Source organism: Drosophila navojoa, chromosome X (genome assembly GCF_054131105.1).
Source record: "Drosophila navojoa isolate 15081-1374.11 chromosome X, UAZ_NAV_1.0, whole genome shotgun sequence".
NCBI classification, from domain to species: Eukaryota; Metazoa; Arthropoda; class Insecta; order Diptera; family Drosophilidae; genus Drosophila; species Drosophila navojoa.
In genome coordinates, this window is record NC_142895.1 from 15,559,353 (window position 1) to 15,575,949 (window position 16,597).

The window sequence follows — 16,597 nt, forward strand, 5'->3', positions numbered from 1 at the left end:
CATTGTCGTTGTCACAGTTCTAGTGTTTGTTGTTGTTATTGTTGTTGTTGCTGCTGCTCCACATAATACGGTGTTAAGCATGGAGCACAACTATTACTTAATCATTTTAACCTGTTTAAGCGGCTTAATGTGCCACGAGTGTCTGTCTCGCTCTCACCCACTCGCAGCGTCTCTGCGTGTGTTTGTCTTGTGTGTGTGTGTATTTGTGTTTGTGCTTGTGCTTTAGCTGTTGCAGGCAGCTCCACAAAGCTGTCTCTCGAGTGCCACACGAGCATCTTAAAAGTCACTCGAAAGTTTAGGCATCCGCCCTCTCTACCACCCCCATCCCCCCACCACCGGGGCGGCCGCAGACCCACAGACCCACAAACACCTCGCTTGCCACGCTATATTGTTACACAATGTGTAAAACTAGCCGTGGCTTTGCAACAGTGGCTCCTCCATTGTGTGGCACACACACACACACTGACGCACAGCTACTTGGATGGTTATGCAGATGTTGCTGCCCCATGCCGCCGTTGCATGCATCCGTTTCTGTTGCTCGTAATGAAATTTTAATTTGCTGCGGATATGCGCAGTCAGTGCCCAGGCGAACTTGGACAGAAGCTGTGCCAGACCCAACTCCGAGCGTCTTCGACGGCTTCAGCTGGAGCCAACTCCTATTCCAGGCAGAGCCAGAGGCAGCCGCAGCCTCCTGCGTCGCACAATTACTTAGAGTTGTGTATGATTTATGCCGATGCCTGTGTATGCTTAGCCAACCCGCCCCGCCCTCTCCACGCTCTCACTGCCTCTGTTTACGATGAGGCCTAATTTGTGTGCGGGGCTGGGGCAACATCTATGAAGTCAATTTTTTTGGCAGCGTCATTTTCCTAACACGCGTTCGGCTTTGATGTGCTCGCCGCGTGTTGATTGATGGCCAATGCAAAGTTTGATTGAACACCGAATGCAAAGGAGACAGAGACGGGGCAAAGGGGAGCAGAAGGGGGGCCAAAGTGTGGCAACAATTGTTTAGCTCTGTTTAGAGAACTTCTGCAATTGCCACAGCAGCAGCAGCAGCAGCAGCAGCAGCAGCCGCAGCCAAATTGGCTGTAAATCTTGAGGCATTCGAATTCCAAAAATCAGTTTTATGGCCTGCTAATGTGTGTGTGTGTGTGTGAGTGTGTGTGCGTGCTCCATTGATGCAACGAAGATGGGGAATTATTTCAGCCTCTGCTACAAATCTTTCTTTGCATATAATATGTCAAGTCTAACGCAATGCAGTCGGCCCTGGGCTCGTAATTAGCCATATTAATTTATAGGTGTTTTTTTCTTTTGGCTCTGTGGATAAACTAGATAAATAAATACTGCTTGCCTGGGAGGAATTCCCTATTGACTGCTGGCTGCTCGGCTATGAATGCCTATTTGAAAGTGCATAAATTCAGTGGGGAAAATCGTTTTAATTTATTTCGAGGTAGAAAATATTCGAGTAAAATCGTTAATTTAGAGCACATTTTCCTTACCCGATCTGAGGTGGTATAAATTGAAATCGTGGCTTGCTTGAATGAATATTTTCTTCTAGTCGAATGTATATTGAAGATATCAAGTCATTAATAACCCAATGAGAGTTTCCAAAAACTAATATACTCTGCTCAATTCATGAGTGAGGATGGGAATTTCCCCAAAACTAATCCATTCTACGCAATTGAAATAATTCTATTATTCATAGCAATAAAGATAATTATGCGATATAGCAAGAAGAATATTTCCGAAAACTAATATACTCTACTCAATGCATAAGCAAATGAAAACATCGCTTATTTAGCGCTAGAGATAATTATACGTGCATTTCCCAAAACTAATATGCTTTTCTCAATTTGTAAGCGAGTACAATGAGACGAGTATTTCCCAAACTAATATACTCTTCTTTATTTAAACAATTGAATTAAACATAGAGTATATAGCAATAGAGATAACAATATGATATAAGAATACTAGATACTAAGAGGAATATTTCCCAAAACCAATATACTCTTCTCAATTCGCAAGCAAGTGTGAATATAGTTTATGTAGCAATAGAAATAATAATACAATATAATAATACAAAATAGCAAGACGGGTATATCCCATAACTAATATACTCTTCTTCAATTCATGAGCAATGCAGATGATACAGCCCATACTTCAGCCAGGCTAAGGCATCTGTATTTTTGATCAAATTTAAATTTGTGCAGTGTAACGGCAAATGGAATATTGTATATAAACAATTTATAGAAAGTGAATTATCACAGAAACATAAAAATGATAAGGCAGAAATGGCGTTGCTAAGCCAGTTGGCAGAGGACGGCTTTTACTGTTGGTCCTGGCAGCCGGGAAGACGGCAACAACGACAACGACAGCGACAGCGACAGCGACAGTGACACTTGCGGCATGACAGGCTGACATGGATTCTAGATGTGGCATTAGCTCGGCAATGTAGATGAGCAGCTCGGCCTGACGTTGACTGCGAGCGATTTGTATAAAGTTCGCTGCGCCCACAGCCAGTCCAAAGGGGGGGCGGGGGAGGCAGACCGGTGGTGGGCGTGCCACGTAAAAGTCCGGGCAACAAAGGTGGAGGCGTGTGCGTTACAAGACAATAATTGTGACTGCGAGCAGGAGCAGAAGCAGTAGCAGGAGCCGGAGCAGGAGCAGGAGTAGTAGCAGTAGCAGGAGCAGGAGCAGGAGCAGGAGCTGGCCCGCTTTGCCGTTTCGAGTGTTGCAAATAAATGTGATCATATCTCTGCGACCTAGGGCGGAGAAGTGGGGACTGGGGAGGCGGGTGGGGCTGCTTAAGACGTCCAGCTCAGTTTGGGGCGAAGTTGTGGCTGTGATTTGTCATCCTGATGCCACTCGTTGTTGTCTAGCGGCCATAAATAACCATCTGCAGCTAAAGACTGCCATAGCCGTTGCGTAGGTACTATAAGTACTCTCTATATCTTCAGACATCCATCTGCATTTCGCATTCCCTGTCCATCTGTCCGTCTGTCCATCTGTGCGTCTCTATCTCTGTTGCTCAATACAATTTGATGGCTCAATACAATTCAAGATCGAAGTGTGGACACACTGACAGGCGGCTCATGAAAGTCTGGTTAAGTATATTTTTATAATTTTATTTTTATTTTATTTTATACTCTAGGTAACTTTAGTAGGCTGCCTGCTGATCCATCAACCAAATATGTAAATTCAAATTTCTTAACAGATTCGTGACGTTTTGCCTTGCCGGAACATGAAATCGAGTTTCCTGCTTCACATTACATTTTTACCTGAGAGCTATACTTAGACGGAAGTATGGAGATTATAGATTATAGATGCACTAAGCATGGAACACCCTTTCAGCGCCAACCATCCAGCCCATAGAACATAGCACAGATTGCAGTGGATCCACGCATTCAGTACTGGACTTCACATTCGCAGAATCATCTGCAATGCCTCGATTTGTTCTTTGAATAAGGATTATAAAAAAATAAAAAAAAAAATAAAATTACATTGAAAGAAAAACATTCTTGTTGATTTTCATTCCTAAACAAAATTTATTCCAGAGAATATAATTTAGCTTTATGATGAGATCAAACAGAACGTAATATCTTCAACTGCATTTATTTGTATTACTCCTATTTCGTCACTATGAATATTATTACGATTTTACTTCTCTAAATTATAATTTTCATCAAATTCAACTAATAATTGAACAAATAATAAAATAAATAGAATAAAATTTGCTTTCTAATATTTTTTTAATATTCTAAGCAACTTTAGAGCCCTAACTTTTCATAATACTTTCACTCAAATTTGGTTTTAAACTATCCATTTTTATATTATTTTATAAAAAATTCAATTTATATTGCTTTCACGATGTTTGCCCATGCATTCTACTTCAATTCAATAGTAATTACTTCTCTTCTAGTCTCTCAACTTAGTCTTGCTAGAGTTTTCTGGAAATCAACTTGCTTTTTCCGCTCGCTGCAAACAGATGTAAAATATTATTTTCGCATATGAAAAATGATGTGAAATAAATATCGTATGTAAATGAAATCTCTCCAGCTTGCACATCGCCAAGTTGTCCGCATTTGCATTTCGACTTGGCCAGAACAGAGGCGCATCACGCCCCCAGCTCGTTTGCCGCTTGATATGCTCATCAGGCCCGGCCAACATTATAGAGTATTAGATTTCACTTTTTTGGCCCGCCGGCTGAAATATAACTGTTCATAAATTTCGCGCCAGCCAAATCTGTAATATAAAAATTGTCTACTGTCTGTTTTTTTTTTTTTTTCCTTCCTACAGCTCCATCTCCTGCTCCTGCTCCTGCTCCTGCTCCTGCTCCTGCTGCTGCTCCTGCTGCTGCTGCTGCTTCTTGTTTTATGATAACCATTGTTATTGCTGCTGTTGTTGTTGTTGTTGTTGCTTTGTTGGCTTTGTCGTTGGGTGTCCTTGCGGTGCGAGTGGGGGGCGTGCCGGGGTGTGGGCTGCTGCTTAATAGAACAAATATTGAAACGACTTGGCACACGGGGGTGTCTCTTCCGCTGCGGCAGGGTGGTTCGGCTAACCACCCAACCCCAATGCGAACCACATGCGCCCCTTGCTGATGCACAGGCGTGTGTCTGTGTGTGTGTGTGTGTGTGCGTGTGTCTGTGTATCTTTGTGTTGTTTAATGGGCATTTCATAGACCATTGACCAGTGGGTGGGTGCTTGGGTTTGGGTTTGGGTTTGGGCTTTTTCGCTCGTGCTTCGGTTTGGCTGCACAGGAGCAATCCACAGCTGATTAATTGGGCTCCATGATGGCCCCGCTGGCAGCTGGAGCTGCGTAACCAGTGTCCACTGCTCAGTTGCATGCGTTTAATACGTTTATTAATTACATTCCGGCCGACATTGTCGCTGGACGCTGGCCAAGGCACAAAAATGCTGTGCGAAGGGTTCAACAATGCGTTAATAATCGAGCGAAAAAGAGAGAGAGAGAGACAATGAGAGAGAGAGAGCAGAGTATGGCATGCCTTGGCGACAGTTTAAGTTAATGTCTCGCCCTACAGGCAGCAGCACCTCTCGCATATTTGCGCCAATTAATTTGTTAAATAAACGCATTTGTCCAGCGACAGCGACGTCGACGTCAACGTCAGCGTCGGTGCGTGCGTTTGCGTTAATTATGTGTGCACATGTGCATGTGTTTGTGTGTGTGTGATGGAATTTCGTGTTAGTTACGGCTGCGTAATTGCATTACGTAACGCGCCAGATTCCCGTGATCCACCTGACCAAATTGACCAAGAACCCTGAGCAGAGTCCACACCAAACCCACTCAGCGGCCAAGTCGAGCTCCGATTGGAACTCGAATTCCGATTCCGCTTCAAGCCCAATCGCATCTGCTGAACAATTCTTATTAATTGATTCGCATTGGACATTGACGCAGTGGCTGCAGTAGCAGAGGCAGAGGCGGCGGCAGAGGCAGCAGCAGAGGCAGAAGCAGAGGCAGCGGCAGAGGCAGCGGCAGTTGCGGTGGCGTCTCCGTTTTAATTGAATTCCATGCAACCGATATAAGTTGTTGTTGTTGTTGTTGTTGTTGTAATTGTAGTTGTTGCTGTGTAGTGATTTTTTTCGCTGGCGCTGGCGCTGGCGCTGGCTTTGACCCCCTCCCCGCCACCGTTCCCAGCGCAGCGTTGCGCACATTTTCATAAATCAATTTTAATTGTAGGTAATTATTGGTAAAGTATTCTTTTTTTTTCGCCTCCCTCATTCGATTTTGCTGCGGGTAAAACCAGACGCTGAGCGCCAATTTGTGTGCCATCGTTAATTGTGCAGGAATTAATATCATAATGGCTCCATTCAATCATATAACTTTTGTCGAACTCCCCACGGTCGCAGAGCTACTTTAAAGGCATTTGAATGCGTGCGAATCGCCTGAACTGAAATTGAATCGAATGCGCGTTAAAGCTCTGCGGAGTTGTAAGAGAGCTGACAAAATGGCGCTCATCGGGGTATACATACATATATACATATGTATCTGGCTAATGGCTAATGGCGGGTAGAGATGTAGGTGCCCTCGAGGAGTTTCGCAATGGCATTGAGCTCTATGGATGATCTGCGGATTCAGCTTTGGCGTCCTGTTTCATCTGCTTTTATTTTACTGTATTTGTATATTGTCTCTTTAATTTTGTATTTCCCTCATTGAGACTCAGCTGCCCACTCCCCCTGCCACGTTATTTTTCTCTTTTATATCTCTCTTACTCTGTCTCTCTCTCTCTCTCTCTTTACATCTCTCGCTCGTTCTTGTTTTCTCTATTTATCCTCTGTCTTTCTCTCTATTTGCTCGGTCTCTCTATTCCTCTCCTCTGTAGATCTCATACTCACCCACTCTCTGCGTCTTAAGCTTTAATTTTCCCTCTATCTCTTTCCTTATCCACCTCACTCTCGCTCCTTTTCACTTAATATGTGGATATCGACATCCCGTCTCTCTCATTCCCACTCTCATTTAATCATTTCATCTGGTGCTCTTACTCTCTCATGCGCATAAAAGAGCCCGTAGAATCAGTGGCACAGCAGCTCCTTGCACGCTACAGAGTATCCGCTAGTCGAGCAGTTTCGACTGGACCAATGGCTATTTCATCTCTCCAGATTATCAAAACTACGGCGAAAGATGAAACCACCTAAAATTCTACGCCATTAAAGAGCCGTAGAGCCGCACGCTACAGAGTATCCGCTGGTCGAGCATTCTCTCATACTAGTTGGATCGGTTAAGTTAGCTAAACTGCGAAATGCCTGGGCTTTACTGGAAATGTTGATGTATTTATTCTTGCTCCAAGAATAATAAAATGAAATGCTCAATCTGTGAGCAACGTCTACTACAGAAACTGCTTCGTTCTTGATTCCCCTATACTCTGTGAGAGCTCTCTGTAACTGTTTGAGAATTACAAGCCTATTTTAGTTAGTTAGTGTTTCAGTTAGTGTTTACACAAAACAATTTAATCTTTGGCTAAGTTTTTTCACAGAAATTTCAAATAATATATAAACCAAATTTTCCGTATGGCACTTCACTTTCCCATTGTATATAGAAAATGTATATCAACATATAGCCTCAGTTGATTTTTTGTTCGCTCAGTCCACCCACAATTTTGCCCACCTTTGCGCCTTTCGACTTTTGTGTGCCTATTAATAATTCAAATAAATTCGATGTAGCTCATCTGCAGCTGAATAGCTTTAGCCGCAAACACTTTCAGTCGAACTTATCTCCCTAAACTTATTTGCACATAAGATAAACGGCAATTCCTGCTACTAAGCTGCCGCAGCTGTAGTAACGGTAATAAGTTTCCTGCTGGCCATAAGAAAATTGCGTAAAGTGAAAATTTTATTGGCATGCTTTGGGCTGTCATTTGCTAAATATATTATTCAGAGCGCAGTCAATTGGCCACATAAGCGGCATTTGGCTAATACTCCAACTGGCCCTAAACCAGAAGGGCAAAAAATAAAAGCGTAGGCCAATTGAAATTCATGTTGGCTGTTTCATTGCCACTTGCCGACGGGCGGGCAGTTCGAGTTCGAGTTGAAGTTGATATTGAAATTTCACAGCTCTCTCACTCCCTCACTCTGTCTCTCTCTCTCTCTCTCGCTCCTTGTCTCTGCCATATGTATGGCCGGCTAACTAGTTGCTGTTTGTCTTAGCCCGGCTCGAGAGTGGCACTTATCGAAATGACCACTTGGGTGGCCGGCGAGGGTAACCCGAAACCCTTGCGCGTCCTTTGCTGTCCAGTTGGAGGCTGGCAGCAGCAGCAGCAGCAGCTGCCGCCCCAACAGCCCCAACCGCATCCCGCATATACATATTTTATATTTCATATTTTTGTGGCAATTGTCGTTGGCGCTGGGTTTTTTGTTTCCGCTCACAACTCGGCCAAATACAAATGGCCAAGTTTATGGCTTGACCATTTCAATTTCATGCAGCTTGACCAGCACATTTACAAACAGCTACCTCCCGCCCGCCCGCCAGCCACTTGAGCTGCAACTTTTTGCTCCTTGCTTTCTCAATTTCCACAAGCCACTCGAACACTTCGGGCGCTCTTTCGACTACTTCCACGACGATGACGACGACGACGACGTTGGCCGGGCCATGCTGTAGTTGTTCAAACTTGAAGTATCATTGACCTTTTGCTGGGAGGGTGTGGCGGTGCGGCGGTGTGGTGGTGTGGTGGTGTGGGTGTCATGCAGCCATATAGGCGCAACAGTTGCCGCATTGAGTTAAGCGTCGGCGGCCCAGAAAATTACCTTCAAACATAAACATGCGCTGGCCAGATGGAAGGGGAAGGGGAAGGGGAAGGGGAAGGGGAATGGGCATGGGCTGGCTGAGCCTGCATGGCCAGAGCGTGCCAAGCAACGTGTGAAAATAATGAGCAGGCATGCTTAACACAATGCCAGTGCTCCAAAAAAATAAAAGGAAAGGGGTTCACACGGGCAGGAGGTGGGACAAACAACCAAATTTGAATGAGTGTATGTGTGTGTGTGAAAAACGCAATTGAAAACCCAGGAAAGTAATTTTCAAAACTCAAAAAAACACGCTGCTGTGTGCGTGTGTGTGTGTGTGTGCGTGTGTGTGTGCGTGTGTGTGTGATCCATCATTCAGTTGCTAAACAAACAACAGCAGCAACATGAACTGCAGCAGCAGCAGCATCGTCGTTAATTTGCTGCCTTTGCGTTGAAAATAAAAATTAATATATGCCGCAACACGTTTCAGCAAAAGAGCGAAAGAGAGCGAGTGTGAGAGAGAGCCACGTCGAGTGTTTGTTGATTTTAAGCGGGCAAGAGTTACGCTTCAGTTGAAAATAGTTTCCGCTGAACAAGAAGAGGAACTGAACTGGCCACGCACTCAAGACAACAAACAATGGCAATAGAACGCCATACCAATCCGTTTCATGCTATGCCCAGCCCTGCCCTGCCCTGCCCTCCCCTGCCATGCCAGACGTGCTGCGCTCAGGTATTGTGCACCCTGGTCAGTTTGCTTCGATTGCCACGCCCACTGATTACGTGCTGCAGCGCCGTTGCAGCTCGCCACAAAGAAGTTAATTTGATTTGTATTCCTGCCACTTGTCTGCCAGCGGCAACTGCATTCAGCTGCCGCAAAAGGTGGCCAACGAATAATGCAGAGAAAAGTAAATAGATTTTCGCACAAAATCAATTCAAGTCCAAATCTCTTAGCCCTCTGATAAGGCAGAGCTTTGATTAATGTTGTCTGCACTTTGGCTGCAAGTCAAGCTTAATTCACATCACAGAAGCGCTTCGCTATCCTAAAGATTGTTATTGGAGTACCTCCTCTTGTTTTTCATAAACTTAATAAAAAAAAAACAAAATAACTATCCTAAATTCATCAAAGTAGGCTACACAAACTTCAAGCACAAATTAATCAAACTTTGGGAAGAGGAATAAATACATCAAGATTTTTAGTAGGGCCCAGTTTTCCTGAATATTTCATCTATGTCGCAGTTTTGGTGAGTTAACTGATCATTAACCAGAAATAAATAATAAACTAGTAAGAGAGAGTGCTCGACCAGCGGATACTCTGTAGCGAGCGGCTCTACGGCTCTTTAATGGCGCAGAATTTTTGGTTGTTTCATCGTCCGCCGTAGTTATGATAATCGCGGGAGATGAAACAGCCATTAACTCTGACCATTGCTCCAGTCAAGAGTGCTCGACTAGCAGATACTCTGTAGCGTGCAAGGAGCTGCTGTGCCACTGATTCTACGGGCTGATGCTTCAACTCTCAGGTAAAGTAAACTTAAATATTTTCCATTTTTTTATTTTTCAAATGCTTCCCTGCTCTTTGGGCACTTTTCGCAGTCAAAATGGAAGGAAATGCAAGTCACATTGATTGGATCTTAGCTGCTTTGGATTTTAGTTGGCTCAGCAAACATAAACAAGGTAACAAGATGGCTTACTTATAGCTGCTGCGTAGCTGGCATAGCCGAACCGAACTGTAAACAAAGCGCAAAACAACTCGAGAAGTGTCAACCGAAATGAGCTGTCAGAGTAACAGCAGCAGCTGCTGCTGCTCCTGCTGCAGTCGCTCCTCCTGCTGTCACTACTTCCACTCCTGCAGCTGGAGTAAGGCATATTTAGACTTGGCTTAGTGAGAGCTTAGTAGCCGAAATAAGACGACACACAGGATGCGAGACAATGTAACTACAAACTATGCAAATGCACAGTGCACAGTGGGGCAAAGCGAATGGAGAATGGCTATAAAGTAAATGGCGAGAAAATTTAATTTAAAATGTTGGATAAATATTATTATTTATAATTTTATAATTTTAAGTATTTTTGATGATTACAAAAGGTTAAATAAATAAAAATTAAACACAATTTTGTAAATAATCCTTGAAAATAAAATAAAATATAAAAGACTTTCTATTAAGTTTTTTATTTTCATGTCTATTTGATATTATGAAACCATTTTTCATCACATAAAGTAATTATTTGTATATTAGAAATTTCAAACTGAGTTATCATTGAAGAGATTTTTAATAGCTTCGAAAAACTTTATATATAGAGCTCTCTCTATATGTATATACATGACAAATATCTAAGGCTACCAAATCTTAGATCTCACGCATTTTTCAACTCCAGCGAGCTGGGGAATTCCTCTCAGAATTTCTAACAAATTTCATGGGCAGTAAAACGTGGGAAGAAACTGTCCAAATAATACAAATATTTTGGCAATTTTATATTCGTGGGTGTTCGGCATGTGGCAGCTAGTCTCAGCTAGTCTGGGGATTTCGGGCGAGTTGTGTGCAATGAATTGCATTTCCTTTTGTTGCCAGTTCCATAATGAAGACAACTACCGAAAAGAGGAAGAAGAAGCAGAAGAGAAAACCGAAAGGAAAACCCTAGTAGCTGCGACAAGGACACGGCCTAGACACTGTCAGAGCGCGTCTGCAGATGTTTACGATGGGTGGGAGGGGGGTTTGTGGGCGGGTGACTGGGATCTGGAATTGGGGATCCGCGCGTCCATGTTTGTTTGTTTGTCTGTTTGCCAACTGTCTGGGCCAGCAAACAGGCCAGGCAATAAAATAAGCAACAAAATGAAATGGCTGCAGACATTGGCAGCCGTTGGCAGCCGTTGGCGACGTCATCTTGGAGTCGCTGCCTCTGCCCACAGACGCGCTGCACCTGCGAGCGAAGATATATGGAGCTAGTTGTTCATGCCAGGGCATCGCTGGAGCTGGCGAATGGATGCTCTCAAGCGTGGGCGCATTCACCATCGTTTTTCGCTTTCCTTTCAGTCCATTTCTCAGCCTCCGTCTCTGCTTCTTCCTGTTGGCCTGTCGCAAATGGTAAAAATATTTACCAATAGACGAAGGCGTTACTCGAGATGCTGCTGACTCAACTATCCCACTCAATCTATATCTATAGTTTGCTATCTCTCTCTCTCTCTCTCTCGCGCTATCTCCTTCCCGCAGTGAAAGACTGGGCAGCAGCAGCAGCTAACGAGTGGCCTTTGAGCAGCACGTTCGTGTTTAGACTCTTAACACATTTTTCGATTCGCTTTCGTTTCGACTCAAGTGCAATCAGCAGAAGGAGACGGTCTAAGGACAAAGGACGCTGCTTGGCCAAGACAGCGGCACGTACCACGTTGTCTCGCCCAGACAGTTTGCAAACAGAAAGCCAAAACTACCAGCCCAGCCCAGTCCAGTTCCGCTTACATTTTGCCCAAAAAGCTATCACTGCTCGTTCCGCCTGCCTGCTCGCCCGTCCGTCCAACCGTCCAACCGTCCATCCGTCCGTTCGTCCTTCCTTTTGGGTCTTCAAGATAAAAACTAGTGGATCAGCAGCACTTAATTACATGAAACGAAAACTGTTAACATTTCGCTTCGGTTAGGCTGGGGCGGGGGCAGGCTGATGGGTGATGGGGTCAGCGGGGTGGGGCTAGTGTGTAGGGCCCTAAGTGGCCGGGCCATTGTTATGGCCTAGGCTCATAAAAGCATTGAGTGATGGCATGTGACATGATAATCATCGTCAACGCCAGCAAAACTTTGCCACGTTGCCTGGCGTATTCAAGGCGCTGCACTTCAACGGAACTAGAGAGTTAAACGTTGGCGCGTGCAGCTATAAAACGTGAACGCTTCCGGCCGGAGCACCCCAATTCTCAGTCTCAGTCTCAATCTCAGTCTCAGTCTCTGTTGTGTTGAGTGTTAATTGACCTAATTGCCGCCTGCCTGCTTGGCCTGCCTGGGCAATTGAAAAGCGAGGCTAAAGCCAAAGCTGGCCTAAATATTGACAATATTTTATGTGCTGGCCAGGCGCAAAGCAGATGAGCGCCGAGCTCCCTCTGGCCAGCAGCCCAAAGACCAAAAATGGGTGGTCGCTGCGCTAGCTGTATAATCTGATGCGATTTTGCGATTTGTAGTCGAGCGAAACTGCTTTTAAAAATGCAACAACAACAACAACAGCAACAACAACAACATCGACGACGACGACGACGATGACAACAAACAGGATGGGTCGAGAGCTGCCATAAAAGGAGCTAAAGTACAAATCGTTGTCACATGTGAGCCGCATTTTTATGGCCAACGGCTTGGGAATTTCTGTTGCTGCCGCATTGAGCAAAAGCCTGCGGCATAAGGAATTTATTGTGCGCGCTGTAAATGGAGTGGAGCAGGCCAACGTTTGGGCATTCAGCCGGTGGCGACTTTACCAACACCAACAGCAGCAGCAGCAGCAGCAACAGCAACAGCAGCAGCAGCAGTTGCATCTCCTCCGACTCCTGCTGCTCCCATTCAAATGTGCAACAGGTCAACCGGCAGCAGCTCTCAAGCGTACAGCAGGCGCTGCAATTTTTATTGCTTTCACGAGAATTGAGCCTGAGGCCTGAAGCCCTTAAAAGGCCTGCACTGGCTCCTGCCCGCCTCCTGCCGTTGCCTCAGTGGAATGCAATTGGGACTCAGGCAGCAGCAGGCAGCAGCGACAAAGATGATTCAATTGATTGATTGATTGATTGATCGCTGCCCATTGCCCGTTGCTTACTGCCCAAATCCCGCACAACACGACAACAACTGAGATCAGCAACGACAACAGCAACAACACACGCAGCTCAGATAAGCCCAGCGCCTTATCACACGCTCGCTGCGTCGCGACGCGCTGCGGCCCACAAGCTGCGCCCTATCAGCTCTGCGGCTCGCAAGTAAACAGAGTGCGATCTCTGTATGCTGAGCTGATGACGTGTTACATTCGAATTTCACATAAATACATTCAACTGACTCACGTGAACAAGTTCCGAGTGGAGAGCTGCAGGAGAAAATTTCATTTTAATAGCAAATCGAAAAAAGTTTTTTGGCATGAATTTTTTAAATTTTATAAATGATTCAAATTTAACTGGAAGCGGTTTGAAATTTCATTTATATTAATTTTTTTATTACAATAATTTTTTTTATGTGTACATATAACCCATGGAAAAAGAAAATTTAAAATAAATGAAGCATAAGAACATTTATGAATCATTTCATTATGCTTTATGCTTAAAAAAATAAATAAATAATCATAGAGAAATAAATAATAAATAAATAAAAATAATAATAAGAACTAATTCCCTCAGAACAAAAAGCTAATACAGATTTCAATAGATCCATTAAAGTGATGAAGAATGAACTAGTTTTCATAAGCAACGTTGTGACGTTTAAACTAGTTCATTTGTCAAATGTTTTAATCGCAATTAAACTAAAATAAAAATAAAATAAAATGAAATAAAGAAATGAAAAACTTAAAAAAAAAAAAAATGTTATTTAAAGAAACTAGCTCAGGAACTGACTCCAATGAACCACCGCAGTTGGTTCAATTGAACCCCTGCAATTCGACTGCATACCAAATGCATCTCATAAATGAACTAGTTCGCACTTACATAGTCATCATTTCCGCCCTACTTGAAACTGAATCAACTGAACCGTTGCTTAGCAAAGTACTTGGAACTAATTGCTATATAGAGGGCGCACGCTCTGTCCGCCCTCAGCCGATGTCGTCAATTCAGCATCATCTGTTCGCTGCTTGCGATGAGCTGGCAGGCAAAGTCCACAGGCCAGCGCGTAGATAAGACGCATAGGCCGTGCTTTCGAGTTTCACTTTCGAGTCGTAGTGTCGCATCGCTCGCCAGATACGATTGGGCGCTCGATCGGTTCGCATCGTGTGTGCCTCAGTTGGAATGTTGTCGCAGGGACTAAGACGCACTGCAGCGCTACTGACGTCACGGGCGCTCGGCCGCCGCCAGCTGAGCGCACGCATCGTGGACGAGAGCTACGTGGAGGTGCAGCCGGCGGCCAGGGGGAGTGGCAGTGCCGCCGCACTGACCTTTCCGGCCGTTTGGCTGCGCGACAATTGCCGCTGCCCGAGCTGCTTCCACAGCAGCTCGCAGTCACGGCAGCTGGACTGGAACCACTTCGATCCGAACGTGCGTCCGCTGGCGCTGCACATGGACAACGACAAGCAGCAGCTGCACGTGCGCTGGAGCGACGAGCACGAGAGCAGCTACGCGCTGGACTGGCTGCAGCATCGCAGCTTCGATGGGAGAAGCCAGAGCAAGTACCTCGACGAGTTCTACAGGCCGCGCACCAAGCACTGGGCGGGCGCTGAGTTCGAGCGGATCGCGCAGCGCTTCAACTACGATCAGGTGATGTCCGAGGATGAGCCACTGCAGCAGTGGCTGCAGGCGCTCGCCGTCTACGGCGTCGCGCTGCTGAACGGTGCGCCGCCGGACAAGGCGGTGGTGCGTCATCTGGCGGAACGCGTCGGCTTCATACGGCGCACCACCTACGGCGAGGAGTTCATTGTGCAGGCCAAGCCGGGCGCCAAGAACTATGCGTATCTCTCACTGCCGCTGCCCCTGCACACGGATCTGCCCTACTACGAGTACAAGCCCAGCGTCAACATACTCCACTGCCTGGTGCAGACGCAGTCGCCCGGCGGCAGCAATCTGCTCGTCGACGCCTTTCACATAGCCGATCGCCTGCGCCGCGAGCACCCCGACGACTTTGAGCGGCTCGCCAGAACGCTCGTCGACTGGAATGACATTGGCAGCGAGGATGGACACGAGTTTCACAACATTTGGCGGGCGCCCGTCATCTGGTAGGTCGCCGGCAAAGATGTGTGACTACAAATCAGGTCTAAACCATGTGCTTATGCTTCTTCTTCTTCTACTTCTTCTCTGACAGCCTGGACGCGGCGGGCGAGTATACGCGCATCAACCACAGCGTGCCGCAGCGCGACAGCCACTTCAATGTGCCGCTGGAGCAGGTGCTGCCCTGGTACAGATCCTACGCTCGCTTCGTGCAGCTGGCGCGCGACGACGCCTACTCGTTCAAGACGCAGCCCGGCGATGTGCTGACCTTCAACAACATCCGGCTGCTGCACGGACGCACCGGCTACGATGACACCGAGCAGAACTCGCGATATATTGTGGGCGCCTATCTCGATTGGGATATCGTGTACTCGCGGCTGCGTGTGCTTAAAAAGCGTTTAACCAGCAACTCCACCGCCACCACCTCCACCTCCTCCTCCTCCTCCTCCCCCTCCCCTTCCCCCTCCATCTAAATAAGCCAATAAAAGTCAGCGACATATTTTCCAAGCCATTTGCGTTGAGCTCATTTGAATAGTTGCAGAGTCGCAGCACATATGCCTGCCACGCCCACACTGCACGCTCTTCCCCGGCAGGCAAGCAACACCAAAAGCCAAATGTATAAAGTAAATCCAGCGTCGTCATTGGCAGTTAAAGCAGCTCAAGCGCGAAAATGAAAAGTTGTAAAAAATCATGATGATCCGGGGCGCGTTGTTGCGGATTATTAGCATCAGGATGCTGACAAATCGCTTGTGAAGATGATTGACAGTCGCAGGAAGCGGAATTCGTGGACCAGCCACGGCCCAAAAGAACACGCAGAGGGGCGCTGTGGGCGCTGTGGGCGACGCTGCTTGTAGGCGCAATATCGCCGAAAAATTGGCCGCAGCGACAGCAGCCACATCCGCCGCATTCAGTGAATATGCAAATTGTGCCTGGGCTTCTGGAATGTCAAATGTTGTCAAGTTTAGACGGCACTCGAGGATGTGCCCACCTGCCCGTCGTGCCGTGCCGTGCCGTGCCGTGCCGCGCACACAAGAGCTCTGCTCGAGCCACCGTAGACGCGACTCAAGTTTGGAGTGCATTAACCTTTAGCAGGCGCTCAATGGAAATGCCGTTAATCGCTTAACACTCGGCATTGCGAGCCATGCCACGCCACAGCAAGCCCTTCAGCTCCCATACATGAATGTCAGCGGGGAGCCCCACTCTCTCACCCACTCTCTCTCTCTCTCTCTCTCTCCCACTCCCTTTGGAAGAAACTTTCTATGCCAATTTCTTTTGAATATTTTATAGAGCTCCATTATGCCTACTTATGTCTTGTTATAGTAATAAAATAAAATTTTTTAAAGAAACCGTAGCTGGAGGCCGTCCTCGAAATCGTTAGGCAAAATACGAGTAGGAAACATCAACTGTAACTGTTCAAGGAGCAGCACCATCAACAACTCTGAAGGTTTCAAAACATTTTACTTTTTTTTTTTTGAACAACATGGCAGCAACAATAACAGCAACAGCAGCAGCAACAAC

At 46.0% G+C, this 16,597-nt stretch overlaps 1 protein-coding gene across 1 annotated transcript; it reads left to right on the plus strand.

Moving 5' to 3' along the window:
* The first annotated feature begins 14,000 nt into the window (after nucleotides 1-14,000).
* Nucleotides 14,001-15,586, plus strand: LOC108657477 (gamma-butyrobetaine dioxygenase). Its single transcript, XM_030388704.2, has 2 exons — nucleotides 14,001-15,087; nucleotides 15,174-15,586. Exons 1-2 carry the CDS (start codon nucleotides 14,168-14,170, stop codon nucleotides 15,550-15,552), a joined length of 1,299 nt encoding a protein of 432 aa, XP_030244564.1. The 5' UTR covers nucleotides 14,001-14,167; the 3' UTR covers nucleotides 15,553-15,586.
* Nucleotides 15,587-16,597: the final 1,011 nt, after the last annotated feature.

Bases quoted from the DNA above. Each gene is read 5' to 3' on its own strand.
- LOC108657477 (XM_030388704.2), top strand. From the start codon at position 14,168: ATGTTGTCGCAGGGACTAAGACGCACTGCAGCGCTACTGACGTCACGG. The intron at 15,088-15,173 runs GTAGGTCGCCGG...CTTCTCTGACAG, and splicing joins TGGCGGGCGCCCGTCATCTG to CCTGGACGCGGCGGGCGAGT.